Genomic DNA, 27,944 nt, shown 5'->3' on the forward strand with positions numbered 1-27,944 from the left:
CTGCTCACCCCATCCCGTGTCGTAGCCACAGAGCCCAGGGCAAGGGTCAGGGGGGCTGGAAAAAACATCAGAAATGTAGCTTGGGGCCTTCCAGGGGGCTCAGCCTCCTGTTCCCCAGCATGTGGTGCTACCTGCAATAATATTTATAACTCTGGTAGCAGTTGAGTTGAAAGGTAATGTTTTGTGAATCCAGGGGACCCACGTGCTTTGGAGACCCAAGTAGTATTTACATCTGGGTTTGGTGGGGGAAATTGTAGTACAATGTAGTGTCAGTTCAGTCGCAGACTCATTTTAGAAAGAAACAACAGGACTTCGCAGAGATCATTGAAGGGGAAAGAGGCACAACCAGATACAGAGCCATTATTGCACCAGAGTGCCTGCTGGAGCACAGGTGATGTTTGATAATAGATGGCTGTGTTGGTGCTGGTATGACTACAAATACAGGTGCATTCACTTGTACCTCATGTAAACTCTAAGGAGGGGACTATGAAAAGCATAAGAAACTTTCATCCATCCCAGACTAATAGCATAGTCTGTATCAAGTTAGTTCTTGTTGAGTCGATGCATTGTTTCCCAAAATGGGATATATAAGCTCCCGGCACAGGTATAAATGTGTTTATTTTAATTATGTATTTATTACATGTACATTATTCAAAATGTAACTAGCTCGTTAAATCCATGATTTTATGAATATTGGATTACAGCTTAGACGAGGCTAAGGAAACAAAGTGAGTCGATAGAAGCTGATCTGAAGAAAGTGTGTTAAGCAAATACCACCTGGTGATAGACACATGGGGCCAAATCACAAAGGCGGCTCAGAAGTGGTGAAGTCCAGGAAAAGTGGGCAACGTTTTGGTCAGCTTTCCTATGTAACAGCATCTGCATCACGAGGCCTGTGGGGTCCTCAGACAGCACGTCAGCCCCAGCCAGATGCCTCCCATCTGTACGTGGGTCCCCCAAGCTCTGGGTAAGGGTATCAAGGAATCGACACAAACCTAGCCCCTCACACATGCCAGACCTCCTCCTGAAGGTCCTGTGTCCACTGAGTCACCTCCTTAATTAAAAGGCCAGATGTTTCATTTCAATATACAAGGATGTGGTCTTTAAAAATGGAGCTATAATAATTCTTGATCAGAATGGAAAACATTGAGGAAGAAGAAAACAGATGATAAAGGTATATTCCCTAGGAGGCTAAAACTGTCCCACCATACAACTGGATGGCTTTTTTTTTCTGGTGCTTAAACTCCCACAGAAGCTCTACAGCAAATCACAGCTTATAGAAACATGAGGTCCTGTATATCTCTAATAAGACAAATTTTGCACAGTTAGCAAAATTTTGCACCTGAGATAAAATCCTGGTGCTTCCACTCTAGCCATGTGACTTGGAGCAAGCTTCCATCTCCACCTCTGATAAATGGGGATAAGAAAAGGACTGGTTATAGAGCTGTTATAAGCATTAAATGAGATAAAGTACATGGTATGCTTTGCACAGCAGTTGACCTATAGTCAGTGTTCACTAAATGGTAGCAGCTCGTAGTATTGTCACCCATGTGTTGTTAAAGAGATCTCAGGGGGCACCTGGATGGCTCAGTAAGCATCTGACTTTGGCTCAGGTCATGATCCCACAGTTCCTGAGTTCAAGTCCAACATCGGATGAGCTCGAGCCCCACTTCAGGTAAAAGACAAGCCCCACTTCCTCCCTTCCTCCCTCCCTCCTCCTCTGTCTCTCTCTCTCTTTCTGCCCCTTCCTCACTTGCATTTTCTCTCTCAAAAAAAAAAAAAGAAAAAAAGGAAGATCTCAGGGATTTCGTAGAAGAGCATTCATAGTCTATCATAGATAGCTTTTATCAGCCCAGGAGTCTGGGGAAAGATTCAAGTAAACTGAACTATTTAGTTGGAATGGGACTAGTTTCTTCACCACTGTTGTCAAATGAGAAATGAAAGTCTTTCATAAAACGCAGCTCGGCACATTTTAGCATGGTTGCATGTGCAGATAACTTTGATCGGTCGATGGAACATGTTCTATATGCTATGGAGGATGAAATGCATGTAAAGGGCCAGGGAGACCTGAGTTCTAATGGTGCCTCTGATTCCTGGGCATCTCTGGGCCTCATCTGCCAAGCCTAGTAATACCCTCACATTTGCTCACACAGTTCCTGTGAGGATCTACTGTGTGTGGTAAATGCTCACCTGTCACACGAAATGCAGGCAGTGCTGCTACGAATCACCCCCGCGGGTCTGCCCCCTTCTGGTCCCTTCCTTGACTCGTCCGTGCCAGATATCGTCGACATTAAGCCGGCCAACATGGAGGAGCTCACAGAGGTGATCACAGCAGCCGAGTTCCACCCCCATCACTGCAACACCTTCGTGTACAGCAGCAGCAAAGGGACAATCCGGCTGTGTGATATGAGGGCGTCGGCCTTGTGTGACAGGCACACCAAATGTGAGTAGCAAGCAGCACGGAATAGCTGGGGGTGGGTCACTGGGCCCTGACATGCAGGAGGAGGAGGGGAGAGCCCAGGGGATTTGGATCCCCTTCCCCGCCTTCCACACCCTGGCAGCCAAGTGCAGGTGTTGGCCTGACTCAGGACTCAGCTCCTTGTCAGGTGTTTCGGTACAGATGGAACCTCATGTCCAATTCCACAAACATTTGCTAAAGGCGAATGTGGAATCCAGAGGTGAGTGAGACATGAGCTGTGTCACATCACGTTGTGACATGATCTGAAGTATGTTTTAAGATCATTCTTGCTGCTGTGGGGAAAATGAATCTGAGGAGCTCCCTGAAGGGAGACCAGGTAGGGGATCATTGCAGTACGCTGGCAGGGGATGGGCGTGGCCGGAAAAAGGGCGCCGGTTGGAGGTGGAGAATCGCTGGTGCGTTCTGGACAGATCTCGGGGTAGAGTTAACATGGCCTGCTGGACTGCACGAGAAGCTGTCCTGAATGGCACCTGGGGGTGGTGACTAAGTTAATAATACTGTAGTGCATATTTAAAAGTGGCTAAGAGAGTAGATCTTAAAAGTTACCATCACCAGAAAAAGAATTTGTAACTGCGTGGTGATGAATATTAACCCGGCTTATTGGTGATTATTTTGCAACATATACGTATATCAAATCATTATGTCATGTATTTGAAACTAATATAATGTGTTTTGGTTATATATCAATTAAAAAAAAAAAAGAATTGGCGCACCTGGGTGGCTCAGTCGGTTGAGCATCCGACTTTGGCTCAGGTCATGATCTCGTGGTTTGTGAGTTACAGCCCCACGTTGAGCTCTGTGCTCCCATCTCAGAGCCTGGAGCCTACTTCCAATTCTATGTCTCCCTCTCTCTCTCTGCCCATCCCCAACTCGTGCTCTGTCTCTCTGTCTCTCTCTCAAAAATAAACACTTAAAAAATAATAATTAAAAAAAATAAAAAAGAAAACCACCTGCTGCAGGAAGGGGTTAGTGCTTTTAGAGAGGTTGTAGCTCTGGGAACCAGAACTCTCAAAGTCCCAATGGCCATAGTGGGCACCAGAGGATAGCTTCAGAGAAAGGGGATGGGTTACATAAAGGGCAGCCAGACTCACAGGCCCTTGGGTCATGCTGGTTTTCAGGCCACTGTTGGAGAGAAAAACAGCTCCAAACTAGTAGAGACTGAGTGCTTCGAAGCCAAAGGCTCTAAGACCCATGTGAGCAGGTGAAGCCTGCTGGCTCTGACAGCAAGTGCTGTGATAGAAGGGATGGGCCTGGAGCTTTCTGGAAAAGGAACTGCTCCTCAGAGTAGAAGTGCCTAAAGGCAGTGATGATCCATGTCTAGTGTTGGACCAAATAAAGTGCAGCTGCCAAGATGTTCATGGGGGACTAGAGCTCTGTTTGTTTCCCCACTACCTTCTGCTTGGTGTTATTTAGCCTCTGCAGTTTGCTGTGGAGACCCAGAAATTAAGACCTTTCTCTCCCATAGTCCCACCTTCCACTTTCAATCCCTGTGTGACATGAGTGATGTGATGGCTCTGCCAGGAGAGGGGTGAATGTGTGGGTCGTTTTGATAATCTTTGCTCACTCATTTGGTGTGAGAAGTATCACATGGGGAAGCTGGTTTGTAGAGTGCAGTGTTGTATACACTGTGTGGGTTCTGGAGCCACACGGACCCAGGTCAAAGCCAGACGCAAATGGATAAAACAGTAACTTCTACCTCATGAGTTTGTCATGGGACTGAGGTGAGGTAACTATTCAGAATTGTTAGTGTGAGGGGCAGCTGGCTGGCTCAGTGGGTAGACATGCAACTCAATCTCAAGGTCATGAGTTCAAGCCCCCTGTAGGGCATAGAGCCTACTTTAAAAAACTGTTAATGCGACGTTTTACTTTTTTGCGTGTGTATTTTACCCTTAAAGCAGGTTTCATTTCAGAGTATCTACCTTTCAAGTGCTCAGTAGCCACATGTGACTCATAGCTATCCTATTATTAGTACCTGTTTAAGACATTTCCATCATGGCAGGATGTTCTTTTGGAGAGGACCTGTCTAGGCTATTAGCTCTCTGGACCTATTTTGTTTTGCTCATAGCTGTTTCCCCACACTAAACCAGGGCCTGGCGCATGATAGACGATGAATAAATATTTGGTCGTGTGTGTGTGCTGGCACTGATCTTTGAGCAGTACTTACTTCTGTTAGCCAACAAGAGGAAGAGTGTTCAGTGCAGAAGGACCAGCATGTGCAAAGGTGCCGAGCCACGAAAGATCGTAATGTTGGTGGAACTGCAGAATGAATGATATGGATGGTACATAGGGAATGACTGGGAGACAGAAGTGATTTGAAGCTGAGGAGGAATACAAGAGCCTGGGCATATGGCCATGATGAAGAACTTGAATGTTTTCTCAAAGTCAGTGAACAGCCATTTACGTAACCAGGAGAGTAATATGATCGGAATTACTTGTTACAGAAGTTGCTTAGACATTAGACAGAAGGCAGAAGGATGGAGGCTGGGTTATGACTGGGAGAAAAAACAGGCAAGGAAATAGGTTAGGAAGATACTATAATGTAGACAAGGATTTCTTAACAGCAACACTATTGAATTTGGGGCATACAGTTCTTAGAGGAAGGGAGGCTGTCCTTTGTATTATAGGATGTTTAGCTGCATCCCTGGCCTTTTCCGCCACTAGATGTGAGTGACCAAGGTAAGTTGTGACAACCAAAACTATCTCCAGATGATGTGAAATATCCAGGAGGAAGAAAATTTCCCTTGGTTGAGAACATATCTAGACTAGTCTCCGCCCATACCAGCCTGAATGTCCCTGATCTCGTCTGATCTCGGAAGCTAAGCAGGGTCGGGCCTGGTTACTACTTGGGTGGGAGAACTACATATCTAGACTACAATTCCTCATCAGTCCTTCAGCATGGTTTTCATGTATCTGTGATGAGTCTTTTACTATTGAGAACTCTGAGGGGTCCACTGGAAAGGGAAGACCTCTCCTGCATTCACTACATTGAAAATTTGGCTCATGACTTAAGATGTATCCAGGAAACATTTCAGGAATAGTGTGCAAGGCAGTATGTTAACACCCAGATGAGCACTGGAGATAGTCAGGGATTAGGATGTTCAGAGGAGGGTGGGACATTTGGGATAGACATCACAGGGGAAGGCCGAGACTGAGGAGTCATGTTGAACAAAAGTAGGATTTGGTGTGGTGGGAAAGAGAAGGAGAAGGGTGTTTTGGGCAGTGCGTACAGATTGGGCAAAAGCCTGAAGTTAGGAAGTTACGTGCAACCTTTTTAGAGTCTTAGTAAGAGGTGTCAGTTGGGTGAACAAATATCAAGGAAAGAGGCGAAATAGGGGTGATGGTTCCCATCAGGTTGGTCCTTGAAGATTAAAGTCAAAAGTTTATGGTTCCGTGTATTCATTCATTCGTCCATTCAGTCATTGAGCACCTACTCCGTACTCAGAGTCTGGCTCCCAGTGTTTCATAAACTTTTCCACTGAGGACACACAGCACTCTGGGGGCAGGTCATGAGCCTGGCTGCCGTGGAAGAAGGGGCACCCAGAGGGAATGAAACCTCTCCCTTGGGCCCTGGGTGACCCTGCCCACCAGCATAGAAAAAACAGCACACACCTGGCCGAGCCCAGAGATCCTGGGGGAGACCACAGCAGATTTTCTTTGAAGTCTTTTCTGTCCTAAAATTTCACATGAATTTTGCATTTTACTCCCATAAAATGCCTATTTTCAGTTGAATTTAATAATTACATTTCTACCCCACTCCCAAATTTCCAGCAAAATTGATGTTCCCAAAAGATGCAGTGTTCATCCCGTGGCTTTTTGTACTTCCTAGTTCATCCTCCGTTCTCCCCCACCCAGACACATACGCATGCCCCAGTTTGAGAGACAGCCCTAGTTATGGAGAGTGATTGGAGATCATCTGGCGGGAGAATAGAGTTATAGAATTTATGTTTTATGGAAGATTAACACAGTGGTGGTGGGAAGAAAGGTAAGAGAATTAGAAGATTTGGGGGGCACCTGGGTGGCTCAGCGGGCTGAGCGTCTGACTTTGGCTCAGTCATGATCTCACAGTTTGTGAGTTCAAGCCCCACATCAGGCTCTCTGCTGACAGCTCAGAGTCTGGAGTCTGCTTCCGATTTTGTATGTCTGTCTCTCTCTGTCCCCCCCCCCACACACACACACACACACTCACACCCTGTCTCCCTCCCTCCCTCTTTCTCTCTCTCTCTCTCTCTCTCTCAAAAATTTAAAATTTTTTTTAAAAAATCAGAAGATTTTGCTTTAGCCTCAACACAAAGGCAATTCATAACCTACAGAAGGATGGTGGCTATCAGAATCAAAAGGAAGAGAAGAGGAAAAGGAACAGTTTTTAAAAAATGACTACAGGTGCTATGAGCATTATCAGAGGTTGACATTCATCACACATGGATATTAGTTGTTGATTGTCCTTCCCCTCTGGACCACAAATCCTCTGAGGGTAAGAACTGAATCAGCTTTGCTCATATGTTGCCAGGTGTAGCACATAAGTAGGTGCTCAGTAAATACTTATTTAGTAAGTGAATTAATGCGCTAGGGTTGACATAAATGGCATATGGGACATGGACTGGTAAAAGCTATACCAGGGCAGAGTGAAAGGTTGGGATTCTGCTGGAAGCATGTTCTGTGTGGGGTGATGTGAGCTGTCTAAGGGGGCAGACACCAGCTGGTAGGGCCACAGATGCAAAGTGAGTGCCAGAGATGGCTCGAGGACCCCCAGGGTGCTCACCGCCCACAGTGGCAGACACGAGCTTGGGCTTTGGAGTCAGACCCAGACATTGAGGAATAATCTCACGGTGAGGCTTGAGGACCCCTGAAGTCAGGGTGGAAAAAGGATAAGGCCTTAGAAACTCCCAGAACTAGAAAAGTTTAGAGCAGAAGCTTTGGAATCAGAACTCCACTCTGACATTCAGTCACTGTGTGACCTCGGGCAAGCTGTCTAATTCCTCTGAATCCCCAGTTCCTCATTTGAAAAGTAGAAATAATCAGGACAGCCTCGTCAAGCTGGTTGCTTACAAGAAGTAAGCATCATCTTATGTGTCAGAACCTGGCATCTGCTGGGCACACAGGAGGCAGTAAATGGCAGCAGCACTTACCACACTTGTTCCTCCCAAACCCCCTGGTTCCAGGCCTGGAGGTGTGCAGTGCTAAGACTCCAACCCCTTTCCCAGATATAGGAAGCCCCATTATTCATTTATTTAATTAGGTTTTGTTGAGCACATACTATATGTCAGGTACTTTACCAGACTGGGGACACAATGGTAAGTGAAACCATACCTGGTTTCCTCCCCCTTAGAGCTAACTGTCTTTGTTAGTGATAGACAGAACCAATAGGAGATAGGTAGAAAGATAGTAGGTAGGGAGGCAGATAGATAGACAGATAGTCTCATCTATACATATACATGGGTGTGTATGAGAGATTTATTTTAATATTTGGCCCATGTGATTTTGGAGGATGATAAGTCACAAGATCCACACTGGTACTGCAGGGGACCCACAAACGCCAGTGATATGTTTCCAGTCTTAATTCCAAAGACCTAAGACCCAGGAGTGCTGATGGTGTAGTTTTAGTCCAAAGGCCAGCAGGTTCATGACCCAGGAAGGGCCAGTATTTCCAGTTGGAGTACAAAGCCAGCTCAGCGGAGTCAGGTGGAAGAATTTCCTCTTACTTGGGGAGGGCCGGCCCTTCATTCTATTCAGACCTTCAACTGATTGGATGGGAGTCACCCACATTAGGGAGGGCAATCTGCTTCACTCAGTCTGTCAATTTAAATGTTCATGTCACCCAAAAACACTTTCACAGAAACACCTAGAATAACAGTGGACCAAATACCTGGGCACCCCATGGCCCAGTCAAGTTGATACATAAAATTAACCTCGGCATGAAGGGAGAAAGACCCACTCATCAGAGAATTGCAAACAGATATGACATTGCGCCTGTAATAAGCAGTATGAAAAAAAGCACGTGGTGCTATGACGGAATGGAACAAGGAGCCTACACCCCAGGCAGGGCCCTCCGAGCTGTGACCTGACAGCTGAGAAGTTCCCTGTGAGACAACAGGGAAGGGTCACGGGGCCCACAGAAGCAGGAGGCCTGGAAAGCTGCACAGCCAGGGGCTGCTGCCCACAGCCTGGGTCACATAGCCCTCGAGATGCAGAGCCCGGGGACAGTCTCTGGGGAGGCCCAGGAGCTAGCAAGTGGCCCGAAGGCCTCTGCCGCAGCCCTGCCTCCCCATGCCCCCGCCTGACGCTTGCGGTGCCCTGAATTGCCAGCCGCCAGCCTCCTAATCTAATTAAGAAGCGAACAAAATTCATTTTCCTGACTCGTCCAAAGTGCCGACCTTCTTCAGAGCACATCTCCCTTTGTTCGGCTGCTGTAAGCAGCCGCCTGGGCTCCTGCCGGCTGGGAGAACGACTTCAATCTGACCTCTCGCCTGACATTTCATATTGATTTTCTCCATCCTCCTCAAACGCCAGCCTTCAGTGGATGACGGCGCAGCCAAGGTGTGTGAACAGAATTGAGACAGTTCATCAGAGTTCAAAATGAAAAGCAACATTGGCTTTCGGAGATGAGCTCTGAGAAGGAGAGTATTTAATAACCGTCCGCGTTTAATCAAAATGCCGAGGAGATTCGTGTTATCAGAGCTGCATATATTAATTTCCATATGTCCCTCACTCTGCATAGTCAGCAGGGGTTGGGAGGGAGGATTCTCTCCCTTGTCTCTGTTTTTTTTTCCTATCCCTTCTGGCGGTAGTGACAAGGGTTGTGTTTGCAGTTTGAGATTTTAATGCCTAAAACAATAGGGTGCTGATGGCAGCAGCTGATAGGCTAAGCTGAACCACGCTTTTCCTTTTCAAGGCATGACTGTTGGCAGTTGGGTGAAGAAACTGGCCAGGTATGATGAATGACACCTCAGAGATGAAAGAGAAATTACATCCGAACTCCTTTCTAGTGCACTGCGTGAAATCTGGTCCCTGCTCACCTCTCCAACCTCAGCTGCCCAGAGTCTGGCTACATGGACCTGCCTTTAGGTCACATAGACCCAGACATTTCCCACCTCAGAGCTTTTGGACAGGCTATTCCTCTGCCTGGAATGCTCTCCCACCATGTTCCCCCTTGTCTTCACTGTTCTCATTTTTTAGGTCTCTGGGAAACCATCACCGCCTCAGAGAGAACTTCCCTGTTTACCCCCACGTGCACCCTATTTTATTTCTTTATTTTTTCATAGCATTCATCTATAGATGTTTGCTTTTGTTTCTCTGCATCCCCCCCCCCCCCCCCGCACCCTGCCTCCACCTAGAATGTAATCTCTCTGAGGGCAGGGACTTTTATCTTACCAACCACGGAATTACCAATACTTAGCATAGTGCCTGGCTTACAAGTAGAGCTTCACTGGACATGTGTAGTGGAAAGGCAGGCAGATGGGAAAAGAGGGTGAGAGGGTGTTTTCACTCACTTACTAGAGTCCCTGTAGCAAACCACCCACTGAGTGGCTTCAACAACAAAACCTAATTGTCTTACAGTTCGGGCACCAGGTTTCCTAGATCACAGCATTCACAGAGTTCGCTTCTTCTGAGTGCTGGGCAGAAAGGATCTATTCTAGGCCTTTCTCCCTGGCTTACTGATGACTGTCTTCTCCCTGTTTCCTCACATCTTCTTCCCTCCACACGTGTCTGTGTCCCAAACTCCCCCTCTGTTAAAAACATCAAGCATATTGGATGAGGGTCCACCCTAGTGACCTCATTTTAATCTAATTACTCCATAAAGACCCTACCTCCGAATACAGTTACATTCTGAGATGCTGGGGATTAGGGCAGCGAGGGGCACAATTCGGTGCATAACTGAAGATGTGAAAAAAATCAAGTGCACAAGCCCTGGAACCTACATTTCAGGTGTGGATCCCGGGCTCACTGGCTGCCGGCAAGAAAAGCAGCAGGTGAGATCCTCAGACAGCAGTGGAGAAAGGGGTCCCCTGAAGGGCCACAGAGGCTAGCTTTCCCACAACCTGTGGATGCAGTTAAAGGTGGAGCAAGTAGGAGGGGATCCCATTAAACGTTAAGGCAGACCACAGCTACAGACTCACCATGAGTGCAGCACTGTGAGCAGAGTAGGTGTAGACAGGGACTGGCAGGCCTGTGGACAAGGGATGGGGTCGGATGTAAAATACAGGCAACTTTCCTATGTTTCAGATTTCCTCCCCTATCCCCCAGGTTGTATTTCTACTTCTGTAATTTGACCTCCTTGGATAACAGGAGAGCCCCGCTGCGTGCCTTGGCTCCAGGGTGGAGACATAGATTCACTCCATACTCCCTTTGATGGCACCTGTCTTTGGTACTGGGATGGGCAAGGCAGGTGCTGAGTCCTTGTTGTTCTTTTTCTTCATCCACTGAAGCTGCTATGATAGAATCCGTAGACTGGGTGGCTTAAACAACCAACATTTATTTCTCTCAGTTCTGGAGGCTGAGAAGTCCAAGATAAAGGCCCAGGCAGATTTAGTGTCTGGTGGGGACCCACTTCCTGGTTCATAGGTGTCATCTTGCTGTGTCTTCACATGGTGGGAGGCGTGAGGGAGCTCTCTGTGGACTCTCTTTTATAAAGGTACTAATCCCATTCATGAGGGCTCCACTCTCAAGGCCTATTCACCTCCCAGAAGCCCCACTTAAAAATACCATCACACGGGGGGATGAGAATTCAACATGTGAATTTGGTAGGGGGGACCCAAACATTCAGTCCGTAGCATTCCCCATGAGCACAGCCCAGAACATTTTTACTTTGTTTCTTCCCTTCATCCAGACTGAACTGACAGTAGCAAATGAGTTCAGAGACAGGGCCAATGTAGGGGAGAGAAGTCAATATGGCATCCACCCTTAGTCTGTGTCCATGGTAACTGGGGGACCTGGAACAGGTTACTTAACCTCTCTGTGCCTCAATTTCCTCATCTATAAAATAGAACCAGTGGTAGTGCATACTTTACAGAGTACTTGTGCAGATGAGATGAGAGAACACCATGATGCCTTAGAACAGCACCCGGCCCATACAAGCTCCATGTCAGATATGGTTGGGATGATGGTGCCAGCCTGCTTCCCTCCCACGCGTGTCTTTTACGAGTGGGAACAGGAGCAGCCGCAGCAGCAGCAACAGTTGTAGATGTGGTAATGTCAGCAGCCATTATCACAGCTAATTTCTGTGACATTTTATGACATCCAGAAAGTAAGCCAGGCTATGCGCTCATTCAATCCTCCTGACAGCCTTGTGAGGCACATACCATCATTAGTCACATGCTGCAGATGAGGAAGAGGGAAAATGATACTCTTATGGCCACCAAATGTTCTTTTTGGGACAGAGAACACCAAACGTTCAGACAGAGCTGAGGTTTGATCCATATTTGTGCTCTTTAACCAGGATACTAGAAATCACTCCACTAAGAGTTATTCAACACCTACTCATTCCTGCCTTCACAGAGCTTACATTAGCAAAGAGTGGGGAGAGAAAATTCATGCCATTGTACAAATGAACGAGTTAATTTCACACAGTGATAAAAGCCATCAGATTAAACAGGGTTAAAGAATACCTGGATGGAGGGGCACCTGGGTGGCTCAGTCAGTTGAGCATCCGACTTCAGCTCAGGTCATGATCTCACACTCTGTGAGTTTGAGCCCCGCGTCGGGCTCTGTGGTGGCAGATCAGAGTCTGGAGCCTGCTTCGGATTCTGTGTCTCCCCCTCTCTCTGCCCCTCCCCTGCTCATGCTCCGCCTCTCTCTGTCTCAACAATAAATAAAAACATTTCAAAAATTGAAAAAAAAAAAAAAAAGAATACCTGGGTGGAGGTGTTTACATCGGGTGATAAGGCAAAGCCTTTGAACTGAGACTTGAATTGTCAAAAGCAGACAGAGATAACATATGAAGGTCCTCACACAGGAACAACATTGTGTGTTCAAAGAATAGAAGAGAGGCCAGTGGATGGAGGCTGGTAGGCTGAGCAGTGGAATAGAAGAGGAGGCAGAAAAGGTAATTGGGGGACAGATAAGGTAGTCTTGTAGACCAGGTAGAGCAGCTGGATTCCATTTAAAGTGAGGTGGAAGCTAGTAGATGGTTCTAAGCAGAAAAGGGACTAGTACTCTTTTTATGGCCTTAAAAGACTTCTCAGGGTGCCTGGGTGGCTCAGTCACTTGAGGGTTCAAGTCTTGATTTCAGCTCAAGTCATGATCCCTAGGTAGTGGGATTGAGCCCTGTGTTGGGCTCCATTCTGAATGTGGTGCCTCTTTGGGATTCTCTCTCTCTCCCTCTCTGCCCCTCTCCCCAGTGCTCGCTCTCTCTCTCTCTCTGTCTGAAATAAAAAATAAAAGAGTTCTCAAAAGAAAAGGGGGTGGCAAGCCTGGAAGCAGAAAGACCAATTAGCAGGCTCTTGCCTCGGTCTAGAGAAGAAATGATAGTGACTCTGACCAGGATGGGGGCAGTGACGAGGTGGTAAGTGGCCAGATTCAGAATCTCCTGAGTAGGCTGGGCTCATCAGACCTGCTGAGAGGCCGGCAGTGCAAAGGTATAGAAAGAGGTAAGATAAATCATAGGTTTTGGTCTTGAGCACCTAAGGGCATAGTGGTGATGTATGTACATTGAGACGAGGAGATTGAGGAAGGAACAGGTTGATATGGAAAAACCCAAGTGTTCTCTTTTGGATGTGCCAGACTGAGACGTCTCTGATCTGCCCACTTGGAGAAGTCTGCAACAAATGGACACCTGAGTCTGGAAGTCAGAAGAGAGGCCTGGGCTGAATGGAGAATTTAGGAGTCATGAGCTGTTAGGATATTTGAAGCCATAAGATGGGGTGAAGTCACTTAGGAGAGAGGGTGCAAATGAGGAGGAGAGGACAGTAAAGGATGGAGGCACACCAACACTTCCTGGTGGGGTGGGGGGAAGAGGAGGTGGTCTTTTACAAGAGGCTGAGTATGGGCTGCCAGGGAGGTAAGAGGGAAACGGGGAAGGGGAGAACAAGGGGTGGGAGCAGTGGTGTATAAGCCAAGAGGAGAGAGAGAAGGCCAGGGTAAGGAGCTGGGGCCCCTGTCTGCAGCAGTGATGGGCAGCTCTGCAGCCCCAGTAGCCTTGCACTGGCTCCACCAATGAGTCCACTGCCCATGGTCATTCTATTCCATGAACAAGGCCCTTCTGCACAGACAAATCTGCAGCTTGAGATTTGGCCACCAACATTCCCTCCTTCACGTGAAACCAAGGCAGGCTGTCTATCTAGGGACTGTCACCATCAACCCTGCAGTGCACTTACATCAGTTTTCATGGGGCTGGTATGAAGATATCTGATTCTTTCACATTGTAGGGGAAAGCTAGAAGTACTTTAGGCCATAAAGTCTGAGGTGTTTTAGTGAATAGTGTGGTCATTGAGAAAATAGCCTGATTTCCATTGCAAATGGGGTACAGTTTGATGGCCAGCCTGAAAATCCAAATCAGAAATTCCATTTTCCTCCAAAAGTGTGTGTAGTGGAGGGGGTGGCTATTCTTTTTGAACCCTTTGGTATCTTGTTTAAGCCTCACAACAACACTTGAGGGTTGGTACTAGGAATTGTAATTTACAGATGAAGCACAGAGAGGTGCAGACACTTGCCCCAAATCATAATGAAGGAGCCAACATTTGAATCCAGGTCTGTCTGCTTCCAAGAGAAGAATTGATTCTTCTCCTTCTCCTGGCTGTTTGGCAGCTGGAGAAGAAGGATGATCTTTTGCTAATATCCAGAAGAATTATTGCATGGGGGTTTTATATAATCCCCATCAGCTGGATCCCCCAACCTAACGGTTTCCAATTGCAGAACTAACCCTGCCCTTGTAGAGAACATGAAATCCACTGTCTCATTATTCACCCTTGTCGACAAACTTAATTGCCAAGTCCGGCTTCTCTAGACCACTAGATCCCTTAATAAAGCTAAGGTTCATTCTCCCGGTCTCTGATGGAATGTGCCTAAAGACATCAGCTAAGATTGCATCTGCAGTGAATCTTAAAATCTCTGAGGTTTGACACAGCTTCCAAAAGGGATCAGTGTTGATTGGGGACATAATTAACAGTATTTATTCTAGGGAGGGTTAAGTTGAAAAATACCAGGCCCTTTATTAAAATGCTTTTGCCTGATGACAGGATTACAAACACACACACACACCACCCCCTTCTGGCGAAAAGCCAGAGACTTGCTGCAAGGAGTAGAATTCACTAAAACCAGCCCTCCCCCTACCCAATCCAGCCTCTACCCCATTCAAGCTTAGCAGCTATTAGCAACAGAGCAAGCAAGACCCAAGCAAGCCACAGAGTAAAAATAGAATCCCTTCCCCCATCCTCATTTCCATTTTTGATTAATTTAACCAGTTCTGTCAATTAGTCATCCTGGAGACTCCAGTTGAGTGGATTTTCCTAAGAACTGGAAGGCTTATTAATTTTGGAGGAGAGTGTTATTCATTAGTAGTTGACACCTTCCCAGACCCTGCCCTCTCCCCACCTAGGGGTCTTGGATAAGAAGGCAGTGAAGCCAAAACTGGCTCAGGCACAGGGCTGCAGCCCCAGAGACACAGAACAGGAAAGGCTGGTCATGATGTCCTAGGTGGCTCTCGCTGCTTTGGGCTTGGGACGTCTCAAAGCCAGCTTGCCTGTCCTCCTCATCCATGACAAGCCATCACTGGCAAAGCAGTCTCAGGAACTGGGTAAGCATCCTGCATTTGAGGTTCAAGAAAACCTTAGTCAAGAGAATACCTGGAAGAAATTTGCCCTTGGGAGAGGCATTGGCCCAGGTAGGATAGGTCTTATGGTAGCCTGTCCCTTCCCACCACAGGTGATATCAGAAAGTTCAGTTCTTCCTCTGTGTGTTAGTTTCCTGTGGCTGCTATAGCAAATCACCACAAATTTCATGACGAAATACAACATAAATGAATCATCTAATTGTTCTGTAGGTCAGAAGTCTAGTATGGGGTCTAATGGGCCAAAATCAAGGTGTTGGCAGGGCTGTGTTGCTTTGGAGGCTCTGGGTGGGGGGATCCACATCTTGTTGTTTGAACTTCTAAGAGGCTGTCCCCCCTTCCTTGGCTTATGGCCCCTTTATCTGATAGCCAGCAACAGTGGGACAAGTCCTTACCTCATCACATCACTCTGACTTTGCTCTCCCACCTTCTTCTTCCACTTGTGAGGACTTTTAGGATTCATGGCATCCATGCAGGTAATCTAAACTAATCTTATTTTAAAGTCACCTGATTCGCTGCCTGAATTCCATTTACCATCTTAATTCCCTGCCATGAAAGGTAAAATATTCTTGAGTTCTGGGGATTAGGGTGTGGACCTCCTTGAGGAGACATTATTCTGCCTACCATAGTCTTCAAATTTCACCAAGTAGGACTAAGTGCCCTCCACCTGACCACCTGATACTATTGGTTGAAATTTTCTGTTTCCATTCCTGTCTCTCCCACTAAAAGCTTCCTCCATTATGGCTGAAGCTCTTTATTTGTCCCTTTTGCACTTCGCATAGTGAAGGTGCTAAACACATGCTTGTAGAACAGCTATAGTCATGGAGCTTGATAAATTTGCACCCGGGGCTTCTCTTTATTCAACTGAAAAGGCTCACACTACAGAGTGGTTGACTCCATCTGTGTTCACTCATTTCTAGTGTTGGGAATGCACGGCATTTGTAGGTAGGCAAAATAAAGGGAAGAGGAGGAGTCTGTGAAATGATGGTAATCAACCCACTATTCATTTATTTAACAAATATTGAGTGTTGCTACTCTATGTCAGGCTCTGTTCCAGGAGGTAGGAAGATGATGCTTCCTGCCCTCATGGCACGCTATCCAAGTAGATGGATTGACAACAAGCACAGCCACAAAGGCAAACAAGATAATGCAGGATTTGGTGAAAAGTGTTTCTGGAGAAGTAGCAGCAGCAAATGCAGAGGCTCTGAATCTGAACTGTGCTTGGTAGGTTGTGCTTGGCAGCGGCAGAAAGGAGACCAACTTGTCTGTCTTTGGTGTAAGGGAGCAGCATGCGGGGAACTAGAAGGAGCTGGCTGGTAGCCCAGGTCACTGAGGACTGTAGTGAGAAGTCACTAGAGTTCCTTGGGGGATCACTTGGATTCAGGAGTCACCCCCACACAACCCCCAGGCCTCACTCCCATTGTATTCCATGCACAGGGCTCCAGAGTCAGGCAACTTGGTAGCCCTGTAGGGCAAAGGTAAGGCATTTGGCTTTTATGTATGTAGGAGGGAGAAATCTAGGAGGGCTTGTGCAAAGGAGTGTCATGCGTGGACTTGTAAATATATCACTCTATGCAAATGAAACATGAGGAGGAAGAGTAGATGATGGGAGAAGAATTAGAAAGGCAGCAAACGGTCCAGGCAAGAGATAGTAGCGGCTTACATGAAGACTGGCCCAATGCAGGCTGTGCTTTGAGTGTAGAGTTAACAGGACTTGTTTGAAATCTAGGTCTGGAAGGTGAGGTAAAGGGAAGAATGCTGATGATGCCCAGCGTTTTGGTCTAAGCACATGCCCCGTTGGAGAGCAGTGAATGAGCTGACATAGACTAGTGGAAAGACAGTTTCGGGAAGAAACTCACAAATTCCGTGGACTCACAGATTCCTGTAAGAAAAAAAAAAGCATAAATGATTATATTGCTACCTTCTGCTGTTTAGCACTTCACCATTTACAGAGCCCTTTCTGTTTGTTACCTTATGGATCCTCACACAACCCTGTGAGTTCAGACTCTTTCTTCCTTTTTGCAGCTTGAGGAAATGAGAACCCAGAAAAGTTAAGGCTAATACACCAACAAAGATCATGGCTTTATCATGGGTTTATTTCTTCCTATAATGAATACAGCCACCTTCAGTAGTACTTGCCCAGCACTGAAGGATAGAGAAGGGAATGGGGAATCTCTCGTGTGTGTAATTGACCCACGTTTAAGTATATCGGCTAATTCGAGCCCCCTGTGCAGTTCACATAATTCTATTTTGACAGCTCAGTAGGTGGCATCAATAACTGAGTTGTGAGATCTGCTGTCCACTCACGCAGCATCCAGCCCCATCAGCGCGAGTCCCTTTATCTGCGGAATTACTCAAAGCACCTGCTGGCCTCCCATGGTCCTCAAGCACAGCCCAGAGGCAGCCAGAGGGCAGGGGAAGCCTCACCCCCACAAAGCTTGTAATGATACTTGCTTATATATTTTCTTACATCTTTAACCTGAACATAAGAATTTAAATAGGATTTTTCTTATGGATGGGCATCCTTAATCCTGGGGTCGACTAATTCATCCTGAAATTTTGGTATCATTTCAAAATCACCATAATGTAATGAAATTGTCATTGAAGAGTTTACATATCAGAAAATGGGATCACCCAGCTTAAGAAAAAAAGATGGTGAGACTCACACAAAGCAAGGAACCAGTCAATAAATGTAAGTAAGGTATTGTGCCAAGCACAGTGAGAAAGACAGACGTGTAAGTTGTGGTTTCTGGCTCCGTGTACTTATCTCAGACAAGAGGATGTGAAACTATGGAATGTTTCTAACATAGAGTTCATTTAAAATGGAATGTGAAATTTAGATTTCCAGTGTCCAAGAGAGAAAACACTGACTACGTAGTATTTATGCTGAATATCATGTTACATTGTCAAAATGAACTGCAACGCCAGATGCCATCCTCATTGTATCCTGGGTGTTCCCCCAAAGTTCTAAATCATAGTAGTTTTCAGTCCCTACTTACTGAGATTCTTCTTATTCATGTCGTTGTAGAGCCACTGAAATACAAATGTGTGTTAATACAGCACATGATTGCTTGCACCTAAGGAAGTCATTAAGTAGCAGAAGCATTCCTTGAACAGCACCTGACATATCCTGCATAGTAAATCATGTTCAGTGAATGAATGAATGAGTGAATGAATGAACGAATGAATAATAGGAGACCTGTTTGTAAGAGACAGCTAGAATGTAGTGTGTGTCTCACAGGACACTAGTGCTGTGCTTCTGAAGCCAAGTACATAAATGAAGGCATCAGGGTGTTAGAAAATCAAAAGAGCTAAAACTCAGAATTCTCAGTTTTATGCTTTCCTCCTAGAAGTTTTCCTGCAACATTTGTGGCCTGAATAACAGACTGTAGTACAAAATCATGTATTATTTAATACCAAGGTATATATAATAAGCAGCTTTAAGGGTGATAGTGTAATGTCTTGTGATGTTCTGACTTTTGTGTCCTGATCAGACCTTAAGAGCTCTGTTCTCACAGTTCAGGGAAAGAAGTGATTGCTTGTTCATCAGCCGTCCAGAAGGAGATGGGGGGGCAGGGTGTCAGTGGGAGGGAGAAGAGGGGACAGGGAGTAGAAGAGGAAGCAGTAGACCAGAGTGGCCACCTAAAAGCTTTCTGACATTGGGTTCCCAGCTCTGTTGAAGTTCCTGAAGGTAAACCATAAAGGCTAGTTATAGGTATTGGTGAGACTCTTGTGGTTTGGAAACCGGGCTTTAATGAGGATAGAGAGAGGATGTCAACTACAGTGATCAACAGCGTTGGCTCTAGGGTCAGTCAAACCTGGTGTGGATAATGTGCACCTAACTTCTGGCACTTTACCTCTGTAAGCCTCGGTGTCTCCCTCCACAAATGGGGACAATACTGGAGCCTGCATTATATGACTGTGGTGAGGGTGTAGTGAGATAAAGCCTGGCCCACAGAAAGCACTCAGTACTTACTAGTATTTTGTTCTTATCCCAACAATCCATGAGCTGAGACTTATAGTTGAGAAAATAGAGACTCAAAAACAGCAAATAATTTATGCAAAGTCAAAGGTCTAGTCATAGGTAGAACCTAGATTCAAACCAGGTCTGTAGCCTGTGGCTGAAGTTGTTGAGAAAGGATGCCTAGAAATACTTCCCACCGTTGCCTCACCAGGCCAGAGGGGGTGGTGGCTGTGTAAGCCGGGTCCTGGAACAGCAGGGAAGGGCTCGGGCATTCCACTGGCAAGGTCTGGCTTTTAGGAAATCAACCTTTCCAGGCTACCATGCTTCCTGCGCACCTACTGAGTGGGCGCCTAGAGTGTCCTGCAGGGAAGAGCGTGAGTAACCGTGAAGACATCACTTAGGTTTTGGCCAAATTCAAAATGAGAACAGGATACAGAGTGTCCCTCATTCCCCATGTCCAAGTCATTAAGCAAAAGTGCTTGCTGAGGGTCACAGCCTTTATTTTCTACAGTGATAGCAAAACGTGTTCTCTCTTTGCATCAGAGCACAGAGGCTTCGAGGTCCTGGAGGCTCCTTGGAGGGGAGGGGGAGCCCATGTGGTGATAGTATGTGTGAGGAATAGGAGAGCACAGTGGTTGGCAGGTAAAGATGTGCTCAGCAAATCTGGTGACTCTTCTCCACATTACCCCTAGCGTTCTGCGTTAGGTCTATAAAGAGACAGCTCCACTCTGGTTAATGCTCTGTGATTGCTGAGAGTACACAGTGATTGGTTAGACCATTCTGAATCATTTTAATGGACCCTGTGCTCTGCTGTCCATCGTCTGCAGATTGAAGGGTTGCCCTTTCTCATCATGGGACCAGAGAATAGTAGTAGTCTGGACCAATAGTGGCCCAGAGAGGTGAGGCTGGGTTTATAGTCTAGCTGTGCCTCTGTGTAGCGGCAGACAATGGTCAGAGCCTCATTTCTTCATCTGGAAAACAGAAATGTCATGAGAATGGAATGGACTATCTACTTATGTAGAGTTTAGCACAGGGCCTGGCAGATGTACTCCAACACAGCAGCTGTTAGTACACCATATATGCATGCTCCAGGAACATTCAAGACACGGGTCCAACTGTCAGCGGGTTGGGAACATTGTTTTTGTGTAGAAAGCAGTGCTGGGAACACAGGCGTGGCACTGGAGCTGTGAGAACACCAGTATGAAGCAATAACCAGCCTGCTTCCAGGTTTCTCTCCATGCGTTGTTTGGCCCATGTCTGGCTGGACCGCCCTGCTCAGCCGTGAACCCCTCTCCTTGCTCTACAAGGAGATTACTGTCAGCAGGGAGCCGCCCCTCTCTCCCTCTCCGTGTTGATGCCTCTTATTGCAGTGATTATGTATCCAGCCTGGAAAATGGTGACATCTTGGGAATGCAGCCCTGGCGTCTGTGGTGCCATGACAACCAGCTGCCCAGCAGTTACCCCTAATAACGACCACACACCACACATTCACAGTCCCTTCCACTTGGGCGGAGGCTCCCCGGGGAGCACAAGCTTCTCTCAGAGCAGCTGCACCAAGACTCCTGCTGGGAACAAATTTTGAAAGAGAAAGAGAGAGGGAGAGAGAATCAGGGAGATAAGAATTCTCTAACCTGTCATGTATGGACTGGGCCCAGGGGCCTGCAGACACAGCCATTTTGTTCCGGGAGCCCAGTGGCTAGAGGACGGTGTACTTCCGCAGTGGGAGGCATAAGGACCCGCCGGTGCCTTTGCCATTCACCCAGTATAACCCAGAGAGGTTATACTGGAGGGGAAAAAACAAATATAAGCACTTGAAAAGCCAGGCCTCGCTGCTAGCACATTTCTTCATTAGGCTCCTGTCGAGACACCCACTGCCAAGTTGTCATCTTGTCTGGATGGGAGCCGCCTCCTTTTACTGCTGCGGGCTGGAGAGAATGTGCTCAGAAATCTCCAATCGACATCTTTCCAGAATGACAGTTCTCAGAAAGGCACCAGCCCCGCTTGGCTAATAAGTGATTAATCCTCACAAAGGAAGGACAAACAGGCCCAATTAATAAACTTGTCTGTGGATGTTATCCCAAATTCAGCCTTTAGATTGGCAGGTACACCCTCAGCCAAACACAGATTCTCACCTCCCCTCTCTTTAGATCACAGATTCCAGCTGAGGCCCCTTATGATAAATGCCTAACCCCAGAGCTAATGAGGCTCTAAGATGCTGTCCTTACACAGGGAGCACGTGGTCCCAGTCTCTCTGGCCCCCGATTCCTCAGCTGGGAGATGCAGACCATTCTTACCCTGGACAGTGCCTGGCGGGTACCACATCTGCCATCAGTACTGCTCCCCTTCTGTGGGACCTGCCCCCCCTCCCCCACTCCCACACTAGGACTGCTTAGCTCCTTGTGAATCCTGAACAAATATGTATGTTTTTTAAATAACAGGAAAACAGAGAGGGTGGCCAAAATACCCAGCAAGAGGAAGGAAAGTACATAGTGGGCTGAAGTGGTCAAAGAAGGTTTCTTGGAAGAGACAGTGAGCCCTGAAGGTGGAAAAGGAAGCACGGGAAGGGCAGAGAGAGGTGCTATTCTGGACTGGATATATTCCTTCAGAATTCATATGTTGAAATCCTAACCCCCAATGTGAAAGTGGCGCCCTTAGCAGGTAATTACATCACAAGGATAGAGCCCACACATAGGGATTCATGCCCTGATAAATGAGCCCGCCCCCAGAGAGCTCTGTCACCCTCTCTGTCATATGGATACAAGACCGTGGTTGGCTGCAACCCAAAAGGGGGCCCTCACCAGAGCCTGATCTTGGTGGCACCTTATTCTCAGATTTGCAGCCTCTAGAACTGTGAGCACGTGGGGACATCTGGGTGTTAGTGGGTTGAGCATATGACTCTTGATTTTGACTCAGGTCATGATCCCCAGGTCATGGGATCAAGCCCCGCATCCGACTCCCAGTTGAGTGTGAAGCCTGCTTAAGATTCTAAGATTCTCTTTCTCTTTCCCTCCGCCGCTCTCCCCCGCTCGCACACTCTCACTCTCTCCTTAAAAAAAAGGGAACTATGAGCACTTTGTGTTATTAATAAGCCTCCCATCTATTCTATTCTGCAGAAGCAGTCCACGCTAAGTCAGGGAGGGGTGAGCGTGCATCAAATGCTAGCACCTGCTGAGTGTTCCATAAACATTGGTCATCGTTATTACAGCATGTAAACCACGGACCACAAGCCACAACCCATGTGGCTGAAATGTGAATTTTGTTTGACCACACGCTACAATTTTTTAATTCGTTGCTAACGTTGAAACATCTGGATTCTTCAGAAAAATCTGGGCTTTACAAATGAGATGGTCTGACTCTGCTGGACCCACATTCCCACATGGCAGCCATTGACTAGAGCTGAATGGAAGCGGCCCTCTTTATAGGTTGTGGACACTATAGTTTGCCCCAGTCCCTGCCACTTCTTGTTGTAAGCCCATACGTGCTTCATCTCTATCACTGTGTGCCTGGCCACTGGAGGGAGGCGCTCTCTGACTTCAGTGCAAATGATGAGTAGGCCAGTGAGGCCACTGTGGAGTATTTGAACAGAAGAGAAAGGGTCAGTAACATTGCAGTGCCGATCTCAGGCTTGATACGAAGGGCCCTGAATGCCAGGCAGAAGAGGTGGGACTACTGGCTAGTGGCAGTGGGGAGTCACTGTAGGTGTCTTGCAGTGAGGGGGCATTGCTTTGGGAAGAACTGTCCAGCAATCAGTGGGACCACATGTAGTCTCATGTTCTGCTAAATCCTCGTGGAGTCTGGGCCACCTGGCTTGCTATCTTTGCAGCTGCTGTGTTCTGGTTTCCCTGGACTGTGTCAGCCTGTGGGTACAGCAGCAGCAGGGCAGTGGCAGAAATGCAGGGAGGAGACGGTGGCTGAGCCGTGGTGGCTCACCAGCTCCCTTGAAAGCAGCAAGCCCATCACCACCCGCGCTGGCTTGCTTGCCAGGCCAGCTCTGGAGGAGCAGCTGCTGAAAAGGAGTGGGCATCTCGGGGACCCACAGGGAGAGAGAAAGAGCTGCCACCAAGCCCAGGGACATCACACCAGCTTCCCAGAGACGGGTTGGGCAAGAGAGCACGCACACTCTTTCCCCTTCCACTGTTGATGATTTGAGGAACGTGGAGTATCAATTTGCCTTTGCCCCCGTAACAAATTACCACAAACATAGTCAATGTAGTGACCTTCAGCAGTACAGACTTATAGTTCTGAAGGTCACAAGTCCAAAATGTGTCTCACTGAGCTAACATCAAGGTGTCTGCAGGGCTGTGTTGTGTTCTGGAGGCTGTGGGGGGGGGGGGGAGCGGGAATCTGTTCTCTTGCCTCTTCCAGATTCTAGAGGCAGCCCCCATCCTGTGGCTCCCGGCCCCTTTCCTCCAGTTTCTGAGCCAGAGTTGGTGGCGGAGACTTTGTTCTGTTGCATCCCTCTGACACAGACTTTCCTGCCTCTTCTTTCCCTTATAAGGACCCCTTGTCGTTACACAGGGTGCAACCAGATAATCTAGCATATTCTCCCCTAGCTTAACGTCAGGGAATGATCCACCTGAATTCCCTTTGGCCCTGTAAGATAGTCACAGCTTCCAGGAATTAGGGTGTGGACGTCTTTGGCTCAGGGAGCCTTTTCTTCCTACCACAGAGCAACAAGCACCTTTTCTTTCTTTAATAAGAAGTTCTCAGGCATGATAAGGGAGGGGCCCCCTCCTTATTGAAGAAAGAACCAAAGAGCACAGGGTCCTCATCTCTCTTGCCCCCTAACCCATGCACCTGTCAAAGTGCCTTATACCTATTGGCACTCAGTGCACATTGGTTGAATAGTGTGTGATGCTAGTATTTGTTGACTTCTGGCCATGTGCCAGGCACTACTGTAGATGTCCTGCCAGCTTCTCTCCTTTTTGATTCTTAAAATATCTGCATTTTATTTTTTAATGCTTATTTTTAAGAGAGAGAGAGAGAGAGTGAGGGGGAAGGGATGGGGAGGTGGACGGAGGATCTGAAGTGGGCCCCCAGCTGACAGCACAGAGCTTGATGCAAGGCTCAAACCCATGAACCGTGAGATCACGACCTGAGGTAAAATCAAGAACCCGACCTTTAACCGACTGAGTCACCCAGGCGCCCCAGTAGCTGCATCTTAAGGAATCTGAGTCTCAGAAAGTTACAGAAAATCAGAGAAGACAATGTGGCCTATATGGGTTCTAGCCCAAATATGTCTGACTCCAAAGCCTATCTGCTTCTCCAGTACCAGCCTGGCACACCTGAAGAAAGCAATTTGCAGTTACTAAGCCATGATCTGATCCTGCAGGCTTTCCACACGATGTCTCTCTGCCAGCAGGAGTCCTCATAGCCCACTATCCCCCTGAAATGCACTTGTTCCTGCTGATCCCCCTGTCTAGCCTAGGAGCACCCCCCATCCCCTCAGTGTCTTACAAGGGTCAGCAGGCTATGGTCTCCAGGCCAAATCTGGCCCACCCCATTTTGTTCAACTCTAGTGAAGAGTGAGGATTTTGCATCTTTAAGTGGTCAAGTGAAAAAGAACCATACTGTTTTATGACATGTGAAAATTCGATGAGGGGCGCCTGAGTGGCTCTGTTGGTTAAAGTGTCCGACTCTTGATACTGGCTCAGGTCATGATCCCACAGTCATGGGATCGAGCCTCATGTTGGGCTCTGTGCTAACAGCCCAGAGCCTGCTTGGGATTCTCTCTCCCTCTCTCTTTGCCCCTCCCCCATTTGTGTGTGTGTGCACGTGTGCTCTCTCTCTCTCAAAATAATTTTTTTTTTAAATTAGATGAAATTTCAGTATCCATGAAGAGAGCTTTATGGGAATACACGGTCATCTGTTTACATATGGTGTGTGCTTTCACACCATAGTGGCTGTCACAGTGACCAAATGGCCCTGAAAGCCTGAAATAGCTGCTACCTGGCCCTTTACAGGGGAGGTTTGTTGACCTCTGAGATACCTAGTACTTACTGATCCCTCAAGCTTCAGGCTGTTATTGAGCCTTCCCTGATCACACCAGCCAGATCAGATCCCACCAGACTGTCTCATTTCTCCTCCCTCCGAAAAAAACTTTTTTGACAAAGCAATTTTGTTGTTGACAAAACAATTTGGACAAGTTATTTCTTAACTCTGTATGATTATTTATTAGAAGATCTATTTGTGAAATAGCATACATGCTTAAGTATTTTGAAAAGTTATACAAAAGTCAGGAACCAATGTAATTCCTTCTAGATTTATCGCTCAGTCTCCCTGATGCTGTGCCTTGTGTTGCTACAGAGTTCACTGTTGAACAATTATTTGTAGAATTAATGAAGGGCTATATAAAAAGCAAATTGCTAGGGGTGTCCGGGTGGCTCAGGAAGTTAAGCTTCTGAATGTGGCCCAGGTCATGATCTCACAGTCCGTAAGTTTGAGCCCCGCATTGGGCTCTGTGCTGACAGCTCAGAGCCTGAAACCTGCTTCGGATTCTGTCTGCCTCTCTCTGTCCCCCTCCCCTGCTCACTTGTCTCTCTCCCTTTCTCTCAAAAACAAGTAAACATTAAAAAGATTTAATAGGGGCGCCTGGGTGGCGCAGTCGGTTAAGCGTCCGACTTCAGCCAGGTCACGATCTCGCGGTCCGGGAGTTCGAGCCCCGCGTCGGGCTCTGGGCTGATGGCTCAGAGCCTGGAGCCTGTTTCCGATTCTGTGTCTTCCTCTCTTTCTGCCCCTCGCCCGTTCATGCTCTGTCTCTCTCTGTCCCAAAAATAAATAAACGTTGAAAAAAAAATTAAAAAGATTTAATAAAAAAACATTTAAAGAAAATATGATACACACAGAAATATTTTTTTAAGAACAGCAAATTGCTAAGGGCAACTAACTGGGCATCACTCTTTGCCAATTCAGACTCCTCCGAGATCCCATTTCCCATTCTGCAGCCCATGTCTGGGGACTGTGTCATTAGGCCCGAGATAGTATAGTAGCCACTAGTTAAATCTTACACTTCTTCTCTCACTGGCCTCAGCTGGATGAAGGCCAGCATTATCAGGCCATGGGAGTTCCAACCCTCCGTGGGAAAATTATTGGCCGTTTCTCTCTTTGGGAAAAATTATTGGATGTGTCTTCTGTATAGTAAAAATTACTGCCTTGCATCTCAATTTCCAAGCCTTTTCTCTCTGGGGGCAAAACTGTTGCCTGCATATCTCTGAAGGAAAATTGCCATCTGCCTCACTCTGTAGTTGTGTCCCCATTATGGGGAAATTGTCAGCCATGTCTCCAAACACAGAAGCATGCCAGCTGCACTTCTCCACAGAAGAAATGTCAGCAGAAGTGAGCAATTTAAAACCCCGTGCGTGATTTTGAGTCTGTTCCCTTCTCGTCATGAACAGACCTTCGTGTCTGCCTGCCTTGTTTCCTTTATTCTCCCTCTCCTCTGCCTGAATCATCCACACCCAGGTCGCAGTGAAGTCTAGCACCAAATCCCAGCCACCTGTACCGAGGAAGGTGTGTTCCAAGTGATAACCCAGAGACAAGCTATTGTGTGCCTGGGTTCCAGTCCAGTTAGAAGACCTAGAAATCGATTTCATAACTGGTAGCACTTACAATCTGACCCTAGTGGAAAAACACTCCTTTAATACCACGTCCACCCTAAGCACCACCTGCTTGTTCCCTGCTGTCTTCCGTGTGATTCTGGGTCCAGGCATGGCGCTAAGTGCTCCAGGAAAGATCCATCTCATCTGTCCCACATCCACCCTATAAGGTAGCTAGCCACTCCTCTCATCTCCATGTGACAGCTAAGGAGTATGAAGCTTGGAAGAAGGCAGGTCACTTGTCCACAGCTTCACGACTCATAAGTCACAGAGCTGGACTTTGTCCTAGGCCTGCCAAGCCTGGAACCACCTGTGGCCTCAGCCCCCACACCCTGGCCGTAAGCTCCTGTGCAGTGTCTACTGTGGGGGCCAGTGCATGGAGCCACATGCAGGAACCACCTTTTCAAACTGGTTTCCCTCCAGCCTCTCTTCTCTTGTCCCCAGAGCCCACCACAGGCATGTGACATGCTTCCCACTTGGTTTTGTCCCCGTTGTAACATAGGTGGTCTTAGCTTTAGGTTCCTCCGAACTCAGCAGTTTTCTTAATTCTTTCTCTGTTTTGTTATGTCACCTCTTCCCCAGGATTCTGATACTGGCTTAGGTTACCCTGTCATCTGAGTTCTGTCACGTGAACAGCACTGAGCTATGCACCATGAAGAATAATACTCTTCGTCCCATGCAGACATATTCATATCTGCTTATGTTATAATACAAAATTCTTTCTGCACCGGACACCTCATGCAGCCTATAGAACTTAAAAGAAGTGTCAGTTGCTTTTGCCTATAGCATTGCAGTTCCCCAGAGGAACTCTGTACTAGAGAAACTCTGGACTGCAAGGGATTTGTCAAAAAAAAAAAAAAAAACAAACAAACAAACCAACAGTGGGGAGGGAGACGGTGTGATCAAGTAAGATCTAAAGGCAGGACAAAGCAGTGATTCTCAACCAGGAGCAGTCATGCCAGCCCAGGCCACAGTTGACAGTATCTGAAGACTTTTTGGTTGTCCCACCCAGGGCTTGGAGACATAGTGGGCAGAGGCCAGGGATGTTGCTAAACATCCCTCAGTGCCCCAACAACAGGGAATTATCTGTCCAATATTCAATAGTGAAAAAGTTGAGAAACCTGGATTCCTAAAGAATCATTCATT

General features: G+C 47.1%; 1 protein-coding gene across 11 annotated transcripts in view; it reads left to right on the plus strand.

The window, feature by feature from the left end:
• The window catches only part of PPP2R2B (protein phosphatase 2 regulatory subunit Bbeta), a 515,907-nt gene that overhangs the window by 469,365 nt on the left and 18,598 nt on the right, over window positions 1–27,944 (plus strand). For all 11 annotated transcript variants that reach the window (XM_040453565.1, XM_040453529.1, XM_040453555.1 and 8 more), the window contains one exon: window positions 2,279–2,443. In XM_040453565.1, the coding sequence (XP_040309499.1) occupies window positions 2,279–2,443 (165 nt within the window). The remainder of the gene's footprint in view (window positions 1–2,278; window positions 2,444–27,944) is intronic.

Source organism: Herpailurus yagouaroundi, unplaced genomic scaffold (assembly GCF_014898765.1).
Source record: "Herpailurus yagouaroundi ecotype Mexico unplaced genomic scaffold, PumYag 29, whole genome shotgun sequence".
Classification (NCBI taxonomy): Eukaryota; Metazoa; Chordata; class Mammalia; order Carnivora; family Felidae; genus Herpailurus; species Herpailurus yagouaroundi.